The 17280-nt window shown below is 36.5% G+C and overlaps 1 protein-coding gene across 5 annotated transcripts; it reads left to right on the forward strand.

The window, feature by feature from the left end:
- Window positions 1–176: 176 nt before the first annotated feature.
- ARPP19 (cAMP regulated phosphoprotein 19) lies at window positions 177–16012 on the forward strand. 5 transcript variants are annotated; one of them, XM_033108312.1, is made up of 5 exons: window positions 239–255; window positions 458–526; window positions 1049–1119; window positions 10944–11066; window positions 15088–15281. In XM_033108312.1, the coding sequence occupies exons 4-5, from the start codon at window positions 10947–10949 to the stop codon at window positions 15256–15258; spliced, it is 291 nt and encodes a 96-aa protein (XP_032964203.1). In that variant the 5' UTR covers window positions 239–255; window positions 458–526; window positions 1049–1119; window positions 10944–10946; the 3' UTR covers window positions 15259–15281. The 5 variants fall into 5 exon arrangements, with proteins under 5 accessions (XP_032964201.1, XP_032964202.1, XP_032964203.1 ...); XM_033108310.1 differs by lacking the exon at window positions 1049–1119 and having other exon boundaries at window positions 177–255; XM_033108311.1 differs by lacking the exon at window positions 1049–1119 and having other exon boundaries at window positions 180–250.
- Window positions 16013–17280: the final 1268 nt, after the last annotated feature.

A 17280-nucleotide genomic window follows, 5' to 3' on the forward strand; every position in this document is an offset into this window, starting at 1 on the left:
AATCTGGGTGGCTGCAGAGCAGAGGACGAGGAGGCGATGGGACTAGGCGAGTATGAGAAGGTGGAAACAGTAGTAAAGCTCCTGGAACAGAAGAGATCAGAATAGGCCGGAAAAGGCGGGGAGATGCGGCTGCACCTATAAACTACAAGTCCCAGAAAGCAGCCGGCGGACGGAAATGAGGCGAGGCGCGAGCCGCGACCTTTGAAGAAAGAAAGGAAGTGCTTCGGCGTCGCTGAGCCGGAGAAGAGGGGTAAGGTAGGCAGGGGCGCGGCGCGGGAGGGACGCCCGGGTCGCCGGCGGGCCGGAATCGCCGCGCGCTGCGGAGCTCCGTGTCGTCATAAGGCGGCGGCCATCTTCGTGGGCGGAGGCGGCCCGGGCGGGGGCTCGGCGAGCGGGGACGGGAGGGTTGGAGGTGGCCGGGCGGCCTCGGCCACCCGATAATCGCATCTTTTCCCAGTGTCTCGTCTGCAGAGGGAGCAGTATGTCCGCGGAAGTCCCCGAGGCAGCCTCAGCGGAGGAGCAGAAGGTGAGTGGGAGCCGGGAGCAGGCCCGGGAGGCCCCGAGCCGCCCCCACAGGGGACCGGGCCTGGCGGGCGGCCTGCTGCCGCCGCGTGCGGAGGGGCGCGCCCGGCCGGCCCCGTGGCGCTGGCTGCGGAGTGGGTTGCGCCCGTGCGCCTCGGCTGTGGAGGCGGAACCCTCGGGAAGCGGCTGTCGGCGGTAACTCTGGTAATTAGCGCCAACGTGGTGAGAGTTTGAACCTTCTCCACGGCTTTCCTGAACCGTGCCGGTTCTACCGCCTCGGTGGGTCGCGTTTATCCGTAATCACTTCAGTATACATAAGGGCCCGGGACTCAGTCCTTAACGCGTGGAAGCTGAGTTTTTCCGCGGCTTCACTTTGCTTCGGAAATTTTATTTTACCCTTGAAAAACTAACTCTGCTATTGTCTGCGTACTCTTCATTCCAAAGGCGGTATCGGGCGGCCCTGGGTTGGAATTTCAGTTCCAATCCCTGTTAGCCGTGTAATCTTAGTTATTGTTAAACTCTTCAGGCTTCAGCCTCCTAATCTGTAAAATAAGAAGAACAGTTCTTGGTTCCTACGGTGGTTATGAGGCTTATGAGGTAGGTAATTTACAGTAGTTAGCGCCGTGTGTGCTCAGAAATGTGAGCCAGTGGGATTCGCATCTGGCAATTGACTAAAAATCTGAGGGTTGGAATATAAAATTTTTTTACCAAGTTGGTTGATCAAGTTTTTCGTGGAAACAGGAATATTTTGTAACTCACTTTAAATATCTTTTTAATGTAGGGAAATATGCCACGATTCGGTGTGATTCAAATTACAAACGAAAAGGGTTTATATTTGATCTAGGCTGGTGCTAGCCCCTCCCACCATAATTAGTTCTGCTGCCCTGCCCTCCTGGGTACTTGTGGCTGGCCCACAAAAGGCCATGATACCTTGTCTCCTAAATTGTTTATGGAGATTTGCCAACACGTTCTTTACAGAATCAGACTGCATATCCTAAATAGTATTTGGTCTAATGCTTGTACTTTGTTAGAGTTTCTGCTCACTGTTGCACCCATGCCCTTCATCAGATTGGCAGTTGGTAAGTGTTCTAAACCTATTCCATAGGTTCTTAAACCACGTTAACTTTTCCTGGGTTGGATGGTTCTATTGTAATATTGTGAAGTAACTGGAGAAAAAAAAGAAAATAGCAATTGCGTAAATAATAGGCCAAGGTACCACATTATTTGGGAATATTCCAATGAAAACAATGTTGGATATTTTTCACACTTTGTAACGTAATGGATTTTGGGGGCAAAAACTATAGTTTAAAGATTAAAATATTTATAGTAATGTTAAACTATTTAAATATTTATTGTAAAATATTTATCATGATACTCATTATTGCTTGGGATTTCAGAATCCAGAAAAACAAACCCATGTCTATGCTGTCTTGTCCTAAACACTGAAATCAACCTTAGTTTTGACTTCTGATGTACAATAGCGATGTAATTTTTTCAAATGAGATTTGTTAGTATGTTGCCAAAGTGTAGTGTTGAATTCTATAGTATAAAAGACTTGGAAGAGCCTAATAAATAGTATGTCTCAACAGTATTAAGGATATCGTGAATGTTTTCTTGAGTGTCTATTAAAAATTTATTTCAGGTCCTTTGGTTTTAGATGCTGCTGTCATTAATACCAAAGAGTGTTAGTAATGTAATGTCCCTTCTTGAATTAAAGATTGGCTGTAGATGTTAAGTGCCTGTAGCATGGATACCATCCCTAAACATGAGGAAAATGTGCACAGTCACTTCTGTGTTTCTATTGGCCAAATCACCTGTTTCTTCTATTTGGAAGAATGGTGATATGACCTAAAAAATTGGATTATTGTCTGTGTACCTAGTTTACGTTTCAATTAAAGTCAAAGTATTTATATTTAGCTAAAATACCTCTACAGTTTCATGGTACGTTAGCCTCTTGCCTCTGAAAAATTAAGGTGAAGAGATGAGCTCTGTGTAGAGTAAGAAGTAAGAGCTAGACCACTATTTCTCTACCTGAGTAATGTGTGCACTCTTGTTAAGAGAAAAAAACTGTATAGACCACTATTTTTTATTGGGATGTTAATTAAATATATACAAACTTAAAGATAAGTATAAACTCCTATTTTTATAGACTCTAAAACTACAATAAATCAAGTACAAGCAAAACCAGTTTAAATTATTAATTCAGAGTGACATGGTATTTTGGTGAAATTTTCCAATGTATTGAGAATACCACAGCAGTCGGTAAAGGGCAGGAGCTTTTTGAATATGGCAAGTTCACACTCCCCAAGACCATATGATGACTCAGTTCTCCTTTTTACAAGTAAGCTTTACAGTCATTTAACTGTAGAGTCATAGATACGAGGTCTGACAATTAAGTTAGCGAACTCATCCTAGAAAAAGTGCTATATACCTCATTGTTAAAATATCACTACCATCGCCTTTGAAGTACTTCCCTTGGAAAGGTATGCACCAACGCCAGTGCCTAGTCCACTCTTCAAAGCAATTTTGGAATTTTTTTTCCTGGAATGGTCATCAGAGCTGTTGTCGTATTACCCTTGATGGCCGGAATGTCATCAAAATGTCTTCCTTTCAGCGTTTCCTTTATCTTTTGGTAAAGACAGAAGTCACTGGGGGCCAGATCAAAAGAGTAGGGAGAGGAGGGTGTTCTAATACAGTTATTTGTTTACTGGCTAAAAACTCTGGTGCATTGTTGTGATACAAGAGCCATGAGTTGGCGAAAAGTCAGGTCATCTTAACTTTTTCACGCAGCCTTTTCAGCACTTCCAAATAGTAAACTTGGTTAACTGTCCAGTTGGTACAAATTCATAATAAATAATCCCTCATATTAAAACAGGTTAGCAACATCGTTGCAACAAGTTCACAAACTTAATTGTCCAACCTTGTACATCATTGAAATTGTAATTCAGGTTTGTTCTTTTCTTATCCTGGAGTATGGGAATAATACTGCTGAGTCTGTCATCGTAGATGAAAGCTCAGACAAGGAAGTCGCACAGCACTGCTTAGATACGAGATGGCAGTTCAGACGCCCTAGAATATGCTTCTATTTTGCTTTTAGGTTATCACTGAAGTCGAAACAAAACAAAAATTTTAGCAGAGACCTCAGGTCTATTATCTGTGAATTCCACTTTGAATACCACTAAGTTAATACAGGCATGCACTTTGGTCCTGGGGGTGAGGAGGTTTGCAGAGATTTAAAATACATAATTCTGTTTTCATTGTGAGCATCTTAAGTTCAGGGACCCTTCATTTTTTAATTAAAATGTATTGGGGTAGCAGTGGTTAGTAAAATTACATAAGTTTCAGGTGTACAGTTCTGTAATACATCATCTATATATCACATTGTGTGTTCGCCACCCAGAGTCAGTTCTTTCACATATATTTGATCCCCCTTACCCTTTTCTACCACTTCCCTTCCCCTTTATCCTCTGGTAACCACTAAACTATCATCTGTGTCTATGAGTTTTTGTTTCTTTGTGTTGTTTGTTGTTACAGTTTTATATCCCACGTGTCTCTATGAAATCATGGTTCTCCAGGGACCCTTCTTTATCTTTTCTCTCATAGCATCTAGCATAGTACCTGGCATTATTCAGGAAATGCTGGTTGAATGAATTTTTCTCAGAACTTTTCAGTTGAAACTTGCCAGAGTATTATTCCAATACAAAGACAACGCTAGTACTACAGTTAAAAAAAAAAAAAGACGGATAGGATAGACCATGGTGATATAAATAACTTAGCTTAGACCCACTTAAGTCTGCATGAAAGTAGAGGAATGAAAAGGGGAGGGGATTAAGAAGTATATAAAATAAGTTATAAAATAAGTAATGGGGATGTAATGTACAACATAGAGAATATAGTCAATATTGTAATATTAATAACTACAGTGACAGATGGTTACAAGACTTACTGTGATCACTTTGTAAGGTATACAAAAGTTGAATCAGTATGTTGTGCACCTGAAACTAATAAAATACTGTATGTCGAATACAATTAAAAATAAATTTTAAAAAAGTGGAGGGATGTGTATATACAGAGGGTGTTAAAAAAATGTATACACATTTTAAGAAAGGAAATCTGTATTAAAATTGTAATACTCAATATACACCGGCAACAAAAGATGAATACAAGTCGCCTTTGACTTCCGTAATTACAAGACTTCAAAGTGGTTACCATCAGCGTCCAGACACCTCTGATTATGGCGAACTACTGCTTGAGCAACGCTGTCCACAGTGTCCACTTGCATACATTTTTTTGGCGCCCCTGGTATATTGTAGCTTTTAAAAGAAGATCTCAATAGCGGGTTTTCTAAAGATTTTATTACAAGATTCATCAAATTAGTAAGATGTTGTCTTCGAGGAGGCTAACTCAAGTAGAGGTTTCAAATATTTCTGTCAGTTTAAAATACGCTTGGTGCTTTATTTGAATGATGGGAGAGGAAGACAACTATTTAAATTACCTCCATGCACCATCAGTAAAGAGTGGATATAAATTGATTTCCTAGTTTCCCAGTTTTTAAAAAAGTGCAGTTAATATTGGAGTTTTTCTGGGGCTAGTTTTGACACTACCTTTGGTAACCGAAAGGCTAAATAGTGCTTTCAGTTCAGAGCACAAGGTGCTAGTTGGGTTTGTGTGCAACCATTCATTCTTAGCACTCTAGAAGTAAACCTTAGGAGTTTTTAAATGTTTCTTCTTGCTACCTTACCAGTTTGCTATACAGCAGTTAGGCTTGTCTGTTGTTTGTGAAGGACTTGAATATCAATTTCTGTTCTTGAACCTGTAAGGTCCAAATATTTCAAAGATAAGCTAATGGTGAAACTATCAGGTGTTTAGAAAGGTCCCTTGGCTTTATTGAAACATTTGGAGTACATTGTATTTATTCATTCAGTAGACTTTCATTGAACAACTAAATGCCAGGCATTAGGCAAGAAGCAAGGACTTAAGAGGACTACAGTATATTTCCATAGTGGTTGACTATATTGATACCTTCCTGGCAATTTCCGAAAGGATTTGTTGGCTTTCATTAATCTCTTCTATTTATTTGTCAACCACTGCATCCATGAACGTATCGCTTGCTTAGCAGATAGAGGAGAATTTGCTTAGAGTGGTCAGGTTTGTATTGCTATTGTTGCTGTGTAATTTCTCTGCTGAATGCTGAAAAGGCATAACAGTAATTCATGCTTAATACCAGTCCATGACAGACTACAAAATAATCCTTAATCATGTGATAAAATGTCCTTTTTATATGTATGTACTTGTACCTTATACCCTACCTACTTAGAGAAAGGATAACTAATGTATGTCAATGGAATAGTTCACAAAAATGCAATTGCCTAACATTAATAAATGTTAGTCCCTATGCTAGGTACAGAGTATACAACGAAGATTATTTTGGGGCATAGGTACTTGTCAAGAGGATAAATATAATTTAAAATATAGTTTAAAATGTCTTTTGTATATCATAAGCATATATCTCTGTTAGGATATCCTGGGTTTCTGCTTTCCCAGTTTCTAGCCTGTAGTCAGAAGTTCCAGAATTCTAATGATGCTTCTTCTCCTATCCCCATCGTCTCCCCTCCAAAGGTATTATCAGCTAAATGAATCTGCTCCAGCATTTATTTCTAAAAAGTCGTAAATTGCTCTATAACAAACACAAAGGCTTCTTGGAGAGTAAAATTTCAAAACCAGGTTTGAATTTTAGAAAATACTTCTTAGTTAAGTTTGTCATTTCCCCCCTTTGTTGAGCCCTCTCTATTGTGTCTTTGTTTTCTGTTCATTAATTTCTGCTTTTTATTTTCTCTTAATCTCTTTGGGTTCCGTTCTTTGTCTAATTTCTTAAATTAGATACATAGCTCATTAAGTTTTAGGGTTTTTTCTCTCTAATATAAGCCCTAAGGGACACTTGTATCCCACAAGTTTGCTATTTGTAGAATTTTTATTATCAGTGAGTTCTGAGTATTTTCTTTTAATTCACGTGATTCCTATTTTAACCGTGAATTATTATTACTGACTTTTTACCTCATGAATTAGTCATAGATGGTGGTCTGGATGCAAATGATTAAAGCTTGCTTTGTGACCTAATATTTAGTCAACTTTTCCATTTTTGCTTGGGAAGAATATGCATTTCCTAATTGTCGGGTGGTAGAGACTTAAAATCAAGTATCTCCACTGCTTTGTTTTTTACCTATCAATAATTGAGGAGGGTGTGTTGAAATCTATGCTGATAGACTTGTTGCTCCCTGTAATTCTGTCGATTTTTGCTTTATATATTTTGAGAATTTTTATTTAGAAGCATGAATATTTAGATCTTCTATATCCCTAATAATGCTTTTTTGTCTCAAAGTCTGTGTTATCTGATATTAATATAGGAGTACTAGTTCTATTTTGGTTTGCATTTGCCTGGTATGTTATTTTGTTTTTCTATATGTTTCAACTGTGTCCTTATATGTTTAGATTTTTTTTTTTTTTTGGTACTCAGCAGGTGGCTAGATTTTATTTTAAATTCACCTACTAGACTTAAATGGACAGTTTATCAGTCCATTTATGTTTACTGTGGTTATTGACATAGTTCCATCTTTCATTTTGCTTCTCTTTGGTCTTAATTTTTTTTTCCTTGCCTTTATCCCTCTTCTTTTTTTCAAATTGATTTTCTTTTCTTCCATTTTACCCCCCACTATTAGTTTGGAAGTTACATACTTTGTTTCTGTTACTTGATTGGTTCTCCTTGAAATTTTATACATCCTTAAAATGTAAACTTAATATCATAAACCATTTTCTAAACAATGTAGGACCGCAGAACATTTAAACTAAAAATACTGTACTGTTATATAGTATTTTTGTTCTGTTTTTAACCTCACATATTAAGACATTAATATTAAAAGTGAATGTTAATATTAATACTAATATTAATATATTAAGTTAATGTTAATATTAATACTAAAGCTGGGGGAAAATTGGAAAAGTGACTTGTTTGTATACGTGAACATATACTAATTTCTTTGTTTGCTATTTTCTTCTATATCTCAGACTTTTTGGGGGACTTTTTTTCATTCTAGCTGAAATAAATGCTTACGATTCCTCTGAAGGATGTTCAGAAATAAGCAGTCACACCAAATTCTGTGTCCCCTGTTGCATTTTTTAAGCATAACTGTAGGGCTAAATTGCTTATTTTACCTGAGTTTATCAGGGTCCTGTCTGGAGGATAGAAACCATTATGGGTATTTCAAACAGAAAGGGCTGTGATTTAGGGAATTATGTTACAAAGTATTAAAAGAGATAGACAAGCAAAGGGGGAAGATAATGTTTCCAGAGGCGAGGGATTGCAGAATGCTGTTGATCCTGCAAGAGAGCTTTATTCTGAACCCAGTGTCCTCCACCCACTCTCATGTAGCTGCTAAGTATCCCCAGATTATCTGCTCCGAGCCTCCTACAGGAGCTCACAGGGCCTGTTGCTGTCTGCACATTGTTGGTGGCATCACCAGAAACAGTGGGTTCTTTCTCCCATGTCTTGTAATCTCGTGTATGTACCATTGGCAGAACCTAAAAGGAATTCAGTCTGGGAAATGTAGCTTCAGGCTTCTAACCGTAGTGATTCGGGGGATTGTTTAGAGAAGGGTAACTGGACTGAATGCCAGTAGACATAGTCTGCCACCTGACGTGTTATTTATACTTCACAAGCAAATCTGTAGCTGTGTCGAAACATTGGTGAATGTCCAAGCATTTGAACTTGCTTAGAACTTGCCTAGAATTGTCTACATCTGCAGAAGGCTAAGAGTGTTTTCATATGGTCCATGAAAAGTATTGTGGACATCTTGATGGTATTTACTATGTTTAAAACATGTAACTTTGGTCATAGTTTCCCCTTTTAGTGTTCAATGCAGCTGAAATGCTGACTTCAGCTAGTTAAGTTGCATTGAGCAGGGACTTGCCGTTGTGCAGTGTATTTGGCAAGAAAGTTCAAGAATTAGTTTGTTTTACACATTATAAACCTAAATGATATCTTCAGCTGTAGTTGCTGTTTTGCCCCATTTTTCTACAGTAAACTAATTTAATTGAACATGCTTACTATTTTATATAAATATATACATAAATGTATTCCTTAATAAGAAAACAAGTGCATGCCAGATATGATGGCATGCTGTGTACAACTTTTCCCCTCTCATTTATAAAATGGGGGAAAACCTGAAGAAACACTGCATACTACCCCTATACCAGAAAATTTAAGGAATTTCTTAGATACAGAGAACTGATAATTCACATCAAACGAAGAAGTGGTGGAAAGCCCTCATTTCCTAGGCCCAAGAAAATTGGGTGGTTTTAGTGGAAATGTAGAACTCAGTTAACACCCTTTAATTTAAAAGTTCTGGGACTGAAACGCTGTAATCAGGTTGGAGTCCTTTCCTACCTACGTCCAAATTTAATGTCAGCTAATTCAATAAACAGCTCTACAGGGGAGCTCAAGAGTAGGTCACTCTTCCCAGTTCCACTTCTGAATTGTAGCGCACAAATACCCCGGGGCCATAGGAGAAGCTTGCGTGAAGCCTGAACCACAGAGAAAAACTGCAGTGACCCAGCCCACCTCCTACAGAAAACTGGTAACCTTAAATTTATTTCTCCAGCTTCTGTGATCAGTACAGTGTAGTCATAGCTTACATGGGAGTTAGATTCTAAAGTTAGTAAGGCCAAAGCACATATAACTAAAATCCCCCTTGAAAAATCCCAATGAAGTCCATATTGGCCATATTGGCAACTGCCCTGTCAATTCTCAGGTCAAGTAGTCACTTTGTTGTCTGGTGTGTGAACCGATGTCTGGGCTAATTCTGCAGGTGTTTGCCAGCTGAGGTAGTAAGCTTGTGTTGGAGGGGCTGAGTTTTTCAGCACTGGAGTGATAGACAGTCAAGTGATATGCTTACACTCTGAAGAATACCCAGGGATCGAGACTATCATGGGAACGGCAAGTTTGGATCACGCACCTCACACTTGAGCTCTCTGGGTCATATCCTTCCTGAAGGAATGACTGGCATAATCACTGATGCTCTTTTAGAGCCTCTGTCTCTGGCTGAGCACACGTAGTTGGATTTTTTGTGAATGATATGACCACTGTAAAGAGACAAAATCAAAATAGATAAATGAAACTGCAGCATAAAAGGAGGAAAGTAGAAGGGACCATACACATAAAAGAAGCCCCATAGAGCAAGTGTATTTGGCAGTAGCAGCTTTATTCTCAAAATCCTTTAAGACTAAAAATGAGATGTGTAACAACACAAGAAGCTGTTCAAGATGAAGGAGATACTGACTATATAAGGTGAATAAAGCTGATTATAAAACGTATCAATATAATTTTGAGGAAAATATGTGCAAAACTTGTATGAAGTTGTTTCTTCATTTCCTAGATTGATAAATGATTTATTTGCTGTACATTCGCACATAAACATTAGGCTTGGCATTTATGTATTTAACATTCGTGCTTTTTGACTATTCATAAATAACCTGGGAGAATTGAGATATGCAGAGAGGTGTGTCATTTTGCTGAGCTGATATGCGCAAATGAGTTCATTAGCTAGAAAGTGCACCTTGCCTTTGCCCGGCCTTCCCTATTAGGGCAACTCTGTTTTCCTTGATTCATTCTTTCCTCTGCAGTACTTGCCATAAAGCGATAACCAGCTTCCCTATAAAATTTGGCTGTTGGGAAGAAAGTAGACTGTCTCAAGGCTGTCGTGTTAAAAGTGAATAGCCTTAAGACATTGACAGCCCTTGTTTAGAAAACATGTTTTTGATACATTAAAGACGGAATCTTTAGCATGAAGATCATTAAATATAGGGGATAATTAGGCAATAATATACACAGACGTGAAGATTGATGATGTTTTTCTCCTTTACAAATAGCAAGGTCTTCTGTATTGAGTTATTCAGGGAAAATGTGCTGGCAAGCAAGCTGCTGTTAATTTCTATTAAAGAATCTGGAGCTTCCAATTATGCATGATTTTGGATAAATAAGTAATCAGAAAGATTTTTTGTATTTTAACAATGTTAAGATGATTCTCTAAATATAGACAAAGAGCTGATGAGTTCCATAGAAGGTGACTAACTATAAATGTATTATACGTGACTAGAAAGTAATGGCAAGCAAGACTTCAGAGCTGAGCTATCTTGATATTTTTATCCAGTGTGTGGGGTGTTACACATGCATCACAGCTATAATAGAACTATCACATGGATCATTTGAAAAACAAGATAGAGATGTTTTAAAAGCTCCTGTGCTCCATTTCTTAGATGCTGCATTATATGGCATTTGACAACTAAAGTCAGAATCCAGATATTAAAAGGTGAATTATTTTAAATAACTGAATTGTAATAGAGAAGTAATTTATTTAAAAATATTTCAGGAAATGGAAGACAAAGTGACTAGTCCAGAGAAAGCTGAAGAAGCAAAATTAAAAGCAAGGTATCCTCATCTGGGACAAAAGCCTGGAGGTTCAGATTTCTTAAGGAAACGATTGCAGAAAGGGGTAAGTTCTTATGTGTGATCTTGAAGTACTTAAGCTCTATGAACTCAGCGTGCCAATAGAAATTGAAAATGGATATCTACGTCTATGGCTCTGCATATATACCTTACCAGATATATATGTATATTATGTTTTTTCCCAGTATTTTAGACTGTTCATTCTATAAAATATGTATGATAAGAATCAATTCTTTATCACTTCAACTGTAAAGTATTTCAAGCATGTAGAAAGGTGCAGATAATAATATAATAGAACCCATGTTCCCACCGCCCAGATTTAATGTTTAAATATTTTGCCATATTTATTTCAGTTGTATTTTTGTCAGAAAGAAAATGTAGATATAGTTGAAACCTACCGTGTACATATTGTATATATATTACCACCTTTCTCCATTTTTTCCAAAAGCCACCACTATCCAGAAGCTAGTATTTATTCTTCTGTCTATATCTATTCTTTTAAACTTTTGACTGTTTTAAAGGTGATTCCCATACAATATCCAAAAGTTTAAAATACTTGTTATTTGGACTAAATACTCACTTACAGAGGCATACCTCACAATCTCCTTTACATAATACATTTCAGAGTTACTCTGATACAATTTATACATTGTATATTTAGTAATTTAAATTACTGAAAACATTTTTTTGAAATCTTAACCATACTTTGTGAGGTAGAAACCATTATTTTTCAATAATGAGATCTGAATTGAGATGTCATGGTTGTTCCTTAGGTTTTTCTTTTCTACCCCCTTCCTTTTTTTATAAAAAAATTTAAGGGCTCCATCTTTAGTTTAAGCACATTTAAATTATTTACCATACAGGGAGCAGGGAAGGATGAAATACTGTTTATGGAAGAGAGTTGTTTATTGAATCAGAGGCCAAATCATGTTTTTACTTAAATGAATACCTTAAATATACTTGTAATTGCAGCTTGCTTACAAAAATGTGTGTGTATATGTGTTTATATTAGCTATAGTTATATATGGATTATTTTCTCAAACCAAATTCCAAAAGGATATTTTTTCCAGCTCTATTGAGATACAATTGTCATGTAATATGGTGTAAGTTTAAGGTGTACAATGAGATGAGTTGATACACGTACATATGTGAAATGATTACCACAGGAAGGTTAGTTAACACATTCTTTACCTCACATAATTACCATTTTGTTGCTGTGGTGAGAACATTAAAGCCCCATTCTTATTAGCAGCTTTCAAGTGTACAGTCCAGTATTGTTAACTATAGTCACATTGCTGCATATTAGACCCCTGGAACTTAAAATTCAAAGTACCCTTGACCAGCATCTCGCCATTTTCCATACCCATAGCCCCTGGCAACCACAATTCTCTGTTTCTGTGAGTTTGATGTTTTTAGATTCCACATATAGGTGAAATCATCCACTATTTGTCTTTTCTATCAAAAGAATATTTTAACAATTTTTAAAGTGGCAAAATACAGAATGGTATTTTTCTTATCTTACATGAAATAATACATTGAAATAATAGGATGTCAAGGTAGAATTATACCAAATATATAAAAATGTAAAACTTCCGTTCCATGGGAGGTAATAACTTCCACTGAGGAAATTACTACAAAAATGTATCTATAATACACAAAGGGATCTTTCAAATATACAAGAAAAACAATAAGGACCCCCCCCGACCCCCACTCCCAGAAAGGATTTTAACAGGAAATACAGATATTAAACACAAAGAAAAATACTTACCCATGATAGAAATCAATGAAGTGTAAATAAGAACAATCATGCCGTAGTATACACCCAACTAAATTAGAAAATATTTAAATACCCATTGGTGAGGTTGAAGTTGAATGTTGCTAATACACTTTTTGCTGTGAGTAGCGTTTAAAGTTTTTGCTATTGCTTTGGAAAGGGGTTTTGGTCAAGATTTATAAAAATGTTCATGTTCTTTGAATGAATACTTTCTTGTGAATTGATGTAAGGGTATAATTCAATATAAGGAAAAAGTCTTTAAGTTTGAAGATACACTTTGTAGCTTTAACTATAATTAGAAGCAGCACCACTATTCAAGAGCAGAGAAATAGTTAAATTATGGTAAGTCAGCAAATGGTATCCTGGTATTGGTATTATAGGTGTAAATAGTTCCAAATGAGACTATGCCACGGAATCAAGAAATAAGTAGACAGAATTTGAGAAGGGTTCTCTTGAATTACTGTATATTATACCCGAATGTTACTGAATAAGCACTTGATATTAGGGAAATGAAGTCCTAATATTCAACCATATATTTCCTCTATGTTAAAAGAGTTTTGATTTTTTTTTTTTTTAAGAAGTCTGAATCAGAGTACTGGGTTTTAGTTTTCCTCTGCCACAATAGCAAGCTGACATCTTTAAGTAGTTTCTTTTTCATTTGAAAGAATTGGTTAGATATTATTTATATTAGGTCCCATTCTGTTTCACTGTACTTGTTAATGTCATTATAAGATGTCAAGGATTGACTCCTACTTTAGGCTTTTAAATATGATGTGTACATAGTGACTATATAGACTCTCAGAGCTGGGAGGGATATCAAGCAGTGCTCTAGCCCATGTTTTGTTTGTTTATTTGTTTTTCTTATTTGTGGAGTTTGTGAAGTCCCAAGAAAACTGAAGACCCAGTTTTAAGAAACATGGTCTTAAAAGTTAAACATTGTCAGTTTAGCTGATCACTTAGTGTCAGTGCAATTATAAATACTGATGTAACTGTAGCCCCTGAATTTGGGTGAGAGGAAGAGGCTTTTATAAGATTGTCATCCAGATGATCCAGATAGTTTTGTTAATTTTAAAGATTTTCACTTCACACAAAATTTAAAAATTGTTAAAAAAAAAAAAAAAACTAACACTGCCTTCTTAGACTGTATCTGTCCCAGTATGAGAAACATTGATCTAGTTCACTCTCCTATCTAGGGCAGTTAAAATTGTTAAGCATTGATTTTAGTTTTGTCTGTAGCCCCACAAAATAAATGTTGTGGGGAAAATTCCTTTTCCCCAAGCAGAGTAGCCTAATCTACAGTTAAGTGAGAACTCCTTATGATGAACTTGCGCTTAGTATAAAATAAGTATCATTAGAAACTGACTTGATTATGTTGGGACAGTCTGCCTAAATTTTGCACTGTGTGTTAAATATCTCATTTTGTGCTTTTGACTAAACATGATAGGTAATGTTGGAACCCAGACAAGTTCATCTATTTTCACTCTGGAACAGATAACTCACATAGATTATCGTATTAAGGTTGATCTTTAGCTTTCATCACAATTTCTGTTTTAGTGATCATTGTTACCTTATTCATCCCTCAAACTAAAAAAGAGTAATAATTGTACTTATTCAGTGTCTTAAGTGAAAAGTGGTGGTGTAGGATAGAATTGTGCCTTTTAAGTGATGATTAATTTCTAGTGAGTTTATTTCTTCTGTTACCCTAGCATTTATATTTTAACCTTAATTTTGATTTTAGTGAACTGCTCAGGTTCAAGTAAATGATTTAAATCCTCGCAGAAATGCTTGTCCTAGATGACAGTACCAGCAAGTATAAATAATAGTTTTAATAACTAAGGTTGATTAAAAGTGGGTGGCACATTATAAATGCAAGTTGGTGAATTACGTATTTTTATTTTCAAAATCGTTTAAGCAAGAATATCAGCCTGCTTTTTCTGTTAGTAAATGCAAGTTTAGCATTTTACGCTTTCAGTCCAGGACTGTTCATTCTCAGATAGGTTGATGAGGAAGCTGATGTCGGTCTTAAGGGTTCCGTACTGAAACCAGAATGATACAAGTAAGCCTGAAGAGGAGGGGATTTTTGCCTGACTTCTCATAGTTGACTGGTGCTGGAACTCATTACAGAGACATAGCTATTTTCATCTCATTAATGTTTTTGTTTAAATTTTGTTAGACTAACTTATTTTGTACTGACTATATAGGGTCACATCTACATCTTAAGCCATTGTAATTGCATATGAAAGCCTTGAAACTCATCTGAATTCTTTTTTTTTTTTTTCAATTTTTCTTGTAGCAAAAATATTTTGATTCTGGGGATTACAACATGGCTAAAGCAAAAATGAAGAACAAGCAACTTCCTACTGCAGCCCCGGATAAGACAGAGGTCACTGGTGACCACATTCCCACTCCACAGGACCTTCCCCAGCGGAAACCATCCCTTGTCGCTAGCAAGCTGGCTGGCTGATTAAAAGAGCTGAACTGCATGAATCTTCTAATTCCCATTATTTTTCTGTACTATGTTACTTCCCCGCTTTTTATTTCCTTTCATTCACTAAGTCATTTGAGAGTGACAGCTTTGCAGGTAGCGGTAGTGTGTGCTGCTATTGTAAGGGAAGATACATGTGTAGAGTTTTTGATTAGTTTTACAGTGCACTGATGAAAACATGTTAGAGCAACATAAAGTAATCTACTTGAAAATAATTGTATATATTACCTAACTCTTTAGTGTAGAACTGGTCCTAACAACTACCAAGCAAGTTTTACAATTTTAATGTTTTGGCTTTCTTTATTTCATCTTAATTATAGCTTTGTGTGTTACTCTTATTTAATATAACCTCTACTATATTGTTTTTCTTCTGTGTTATCCTTTCGGATTTTATAAAACAGAAGTTTAAGACCACAAGTTGGAAGAAAGGTCACATATTTCAAACACAAAAAGATCGGGCTCCAAAAAAATTTGTATTTCTGTGCTTGAACTTGAATGGCCTTAAACCTGTTTCAGCTTTAACAATAGAAGTTTACTTGGGCAATATTTGCCCGTTCTGGTGTAACTTATGTGACCCTATTGCTTAACAGCTGCCCTTGATGCTAACATTCAGTTCTATAGTTAGAATACCTTTTGTTGTTAAAGATGTGAATGAAGTATGCATGTGCATCGACTGTTGAATTCACTTTTGTGCCATTTTTGTAAATACAAGTTTTGCACAACCTCTCAAAAATGTCTGTATTAATTTCACATATTAAGTAGATGATGTGCCAACCAGAAGCACAAAGTTCACACACAAAACTCTGTATGTCATTAGAGCTTTTGTATAGTAAGAGTAGTTTACAATCTTGGGCTTACAGAATACCAAACTGAAATCTTTGCTCAGTCTGCCATAGACTTAAGCTTTTTCATTTGTTACTAATATCCATGACATTCAGTGGCCTTGTGCAAATATGATATGTTGCTTGGGCATATCTTTTGTCCTATGCAGAACGTTTCATTTTGACTTTTATGAAAATTACAATTCATGTAATTTATATAAACTTTTTAAATGTAGAAACTTTTTACTTCCGCAGTCAGTTTTGGGGACACTAGAATAAAAGGCTTCAATACTCTGCCTCCTGTGGCCCCTCCCTCCTTTTTTTCTTGCTGCTTTGACTCAAATCATGTTGGGCTGTGCTGTTCAGTCTGTTCGGAAGCATAGGTGTCTGTCCTTACCCTTGAAATTTGCTGTGCTAAATGCTGTATTTTATAACATACTAAGGATGTTTTCCTTATAATTTCTGTTCTTAACCATTCTTAATCCTGTATTACTAATACTTTACAAATATTTAAATAAAAGGAACTTTATAATGAAACAAATACTTGAGAAGACTGGCCCAGGAACCATGTCAGGATGAGCTAAATTCTGGTAAATAATTTTAAGTAATTATGACAAGCTAAGTGAATTAGGCTTGTGACAATTAGAGTAATTTACATAAGTGGAACATACTCATATTAAAATATTTAGGTATTTTGCTTCTATAAATGTCATTTTAATAAAATAGCAATTTAATTTACTTGTTTTTTATCTGGTTAGTAAGAACTTGAACACACTTTATTGGGACAAATTGACTGCTCTTTTAGGAGCTCTTCCCGTAAGGTGTTGTGATGCTGTAGCATGATAATAAGAATCAGTAATTGGAGATGATACTGTTTTTCTCTTCATCTTTGACTTGCACAGGGCCTCCCTTCTTTGGGATCCAAGCATCTTTGCTGGATCTTGGCTCTTTGTATACCTGCTTTCCTATGACCCAAATCATCATAGATGGTGCCTTGAGCACAGCACCTGCACTTAAAGACTGCCTAACATTCTGAGGAAAGCTTGTTGATTATCTTTCTGCTCCACGTGCCCCAAAAAGCAGAAAAGCAACAGTATCAGTAATGTGCTAATTTGTAATTTTAAGAATCAGTTAATAGATATATTTGTCATAGGAGCAAGTAGGTTATTCCACAATATGT

Source organism: Rhinolophus ferrumequinum, chromosome 6 (assembly GCF_004115265.2).
Source record: "Rhinolophus ferrumequinum isolate MPI-CBG mRhiFer1 chromosome 6, mRhiFer1_v1.p, whole genome shotgun sequence".
Taxonomy (NCBI): Eukaryota; Metazoa; Chordata; class Mammalia; order Chiroptera; family Rhinolophidae; genus Rhinolophus; species Rhinolophus ferrumequinum.

Excerpts from the sequence above, each read along its gene's own strand:
- ARPP19 (XM_033108310.1), top strand. The coding sequence starts at position 482 with ATGTCCGCGGAAGTCCCCGAGGCAGCCTCAGCGGAGGAGCAGAAG. Across the intron at positions 527-10,943 it reads CCTCAGCGGAGGAGCAGAAG|GAAATGGAAGACAAAGTGAC; the intron begins GTGAGTGGGAGC and ends AAAATATTTCAG. Across the intron at positions 11,067-15,087 it reads GGAAACGATTGCAGAAAGGG|CAAAAATATTTTGATTCTGG; the intron begins GTAAGTTCTTAT and ends TTTTTCTTGTAG.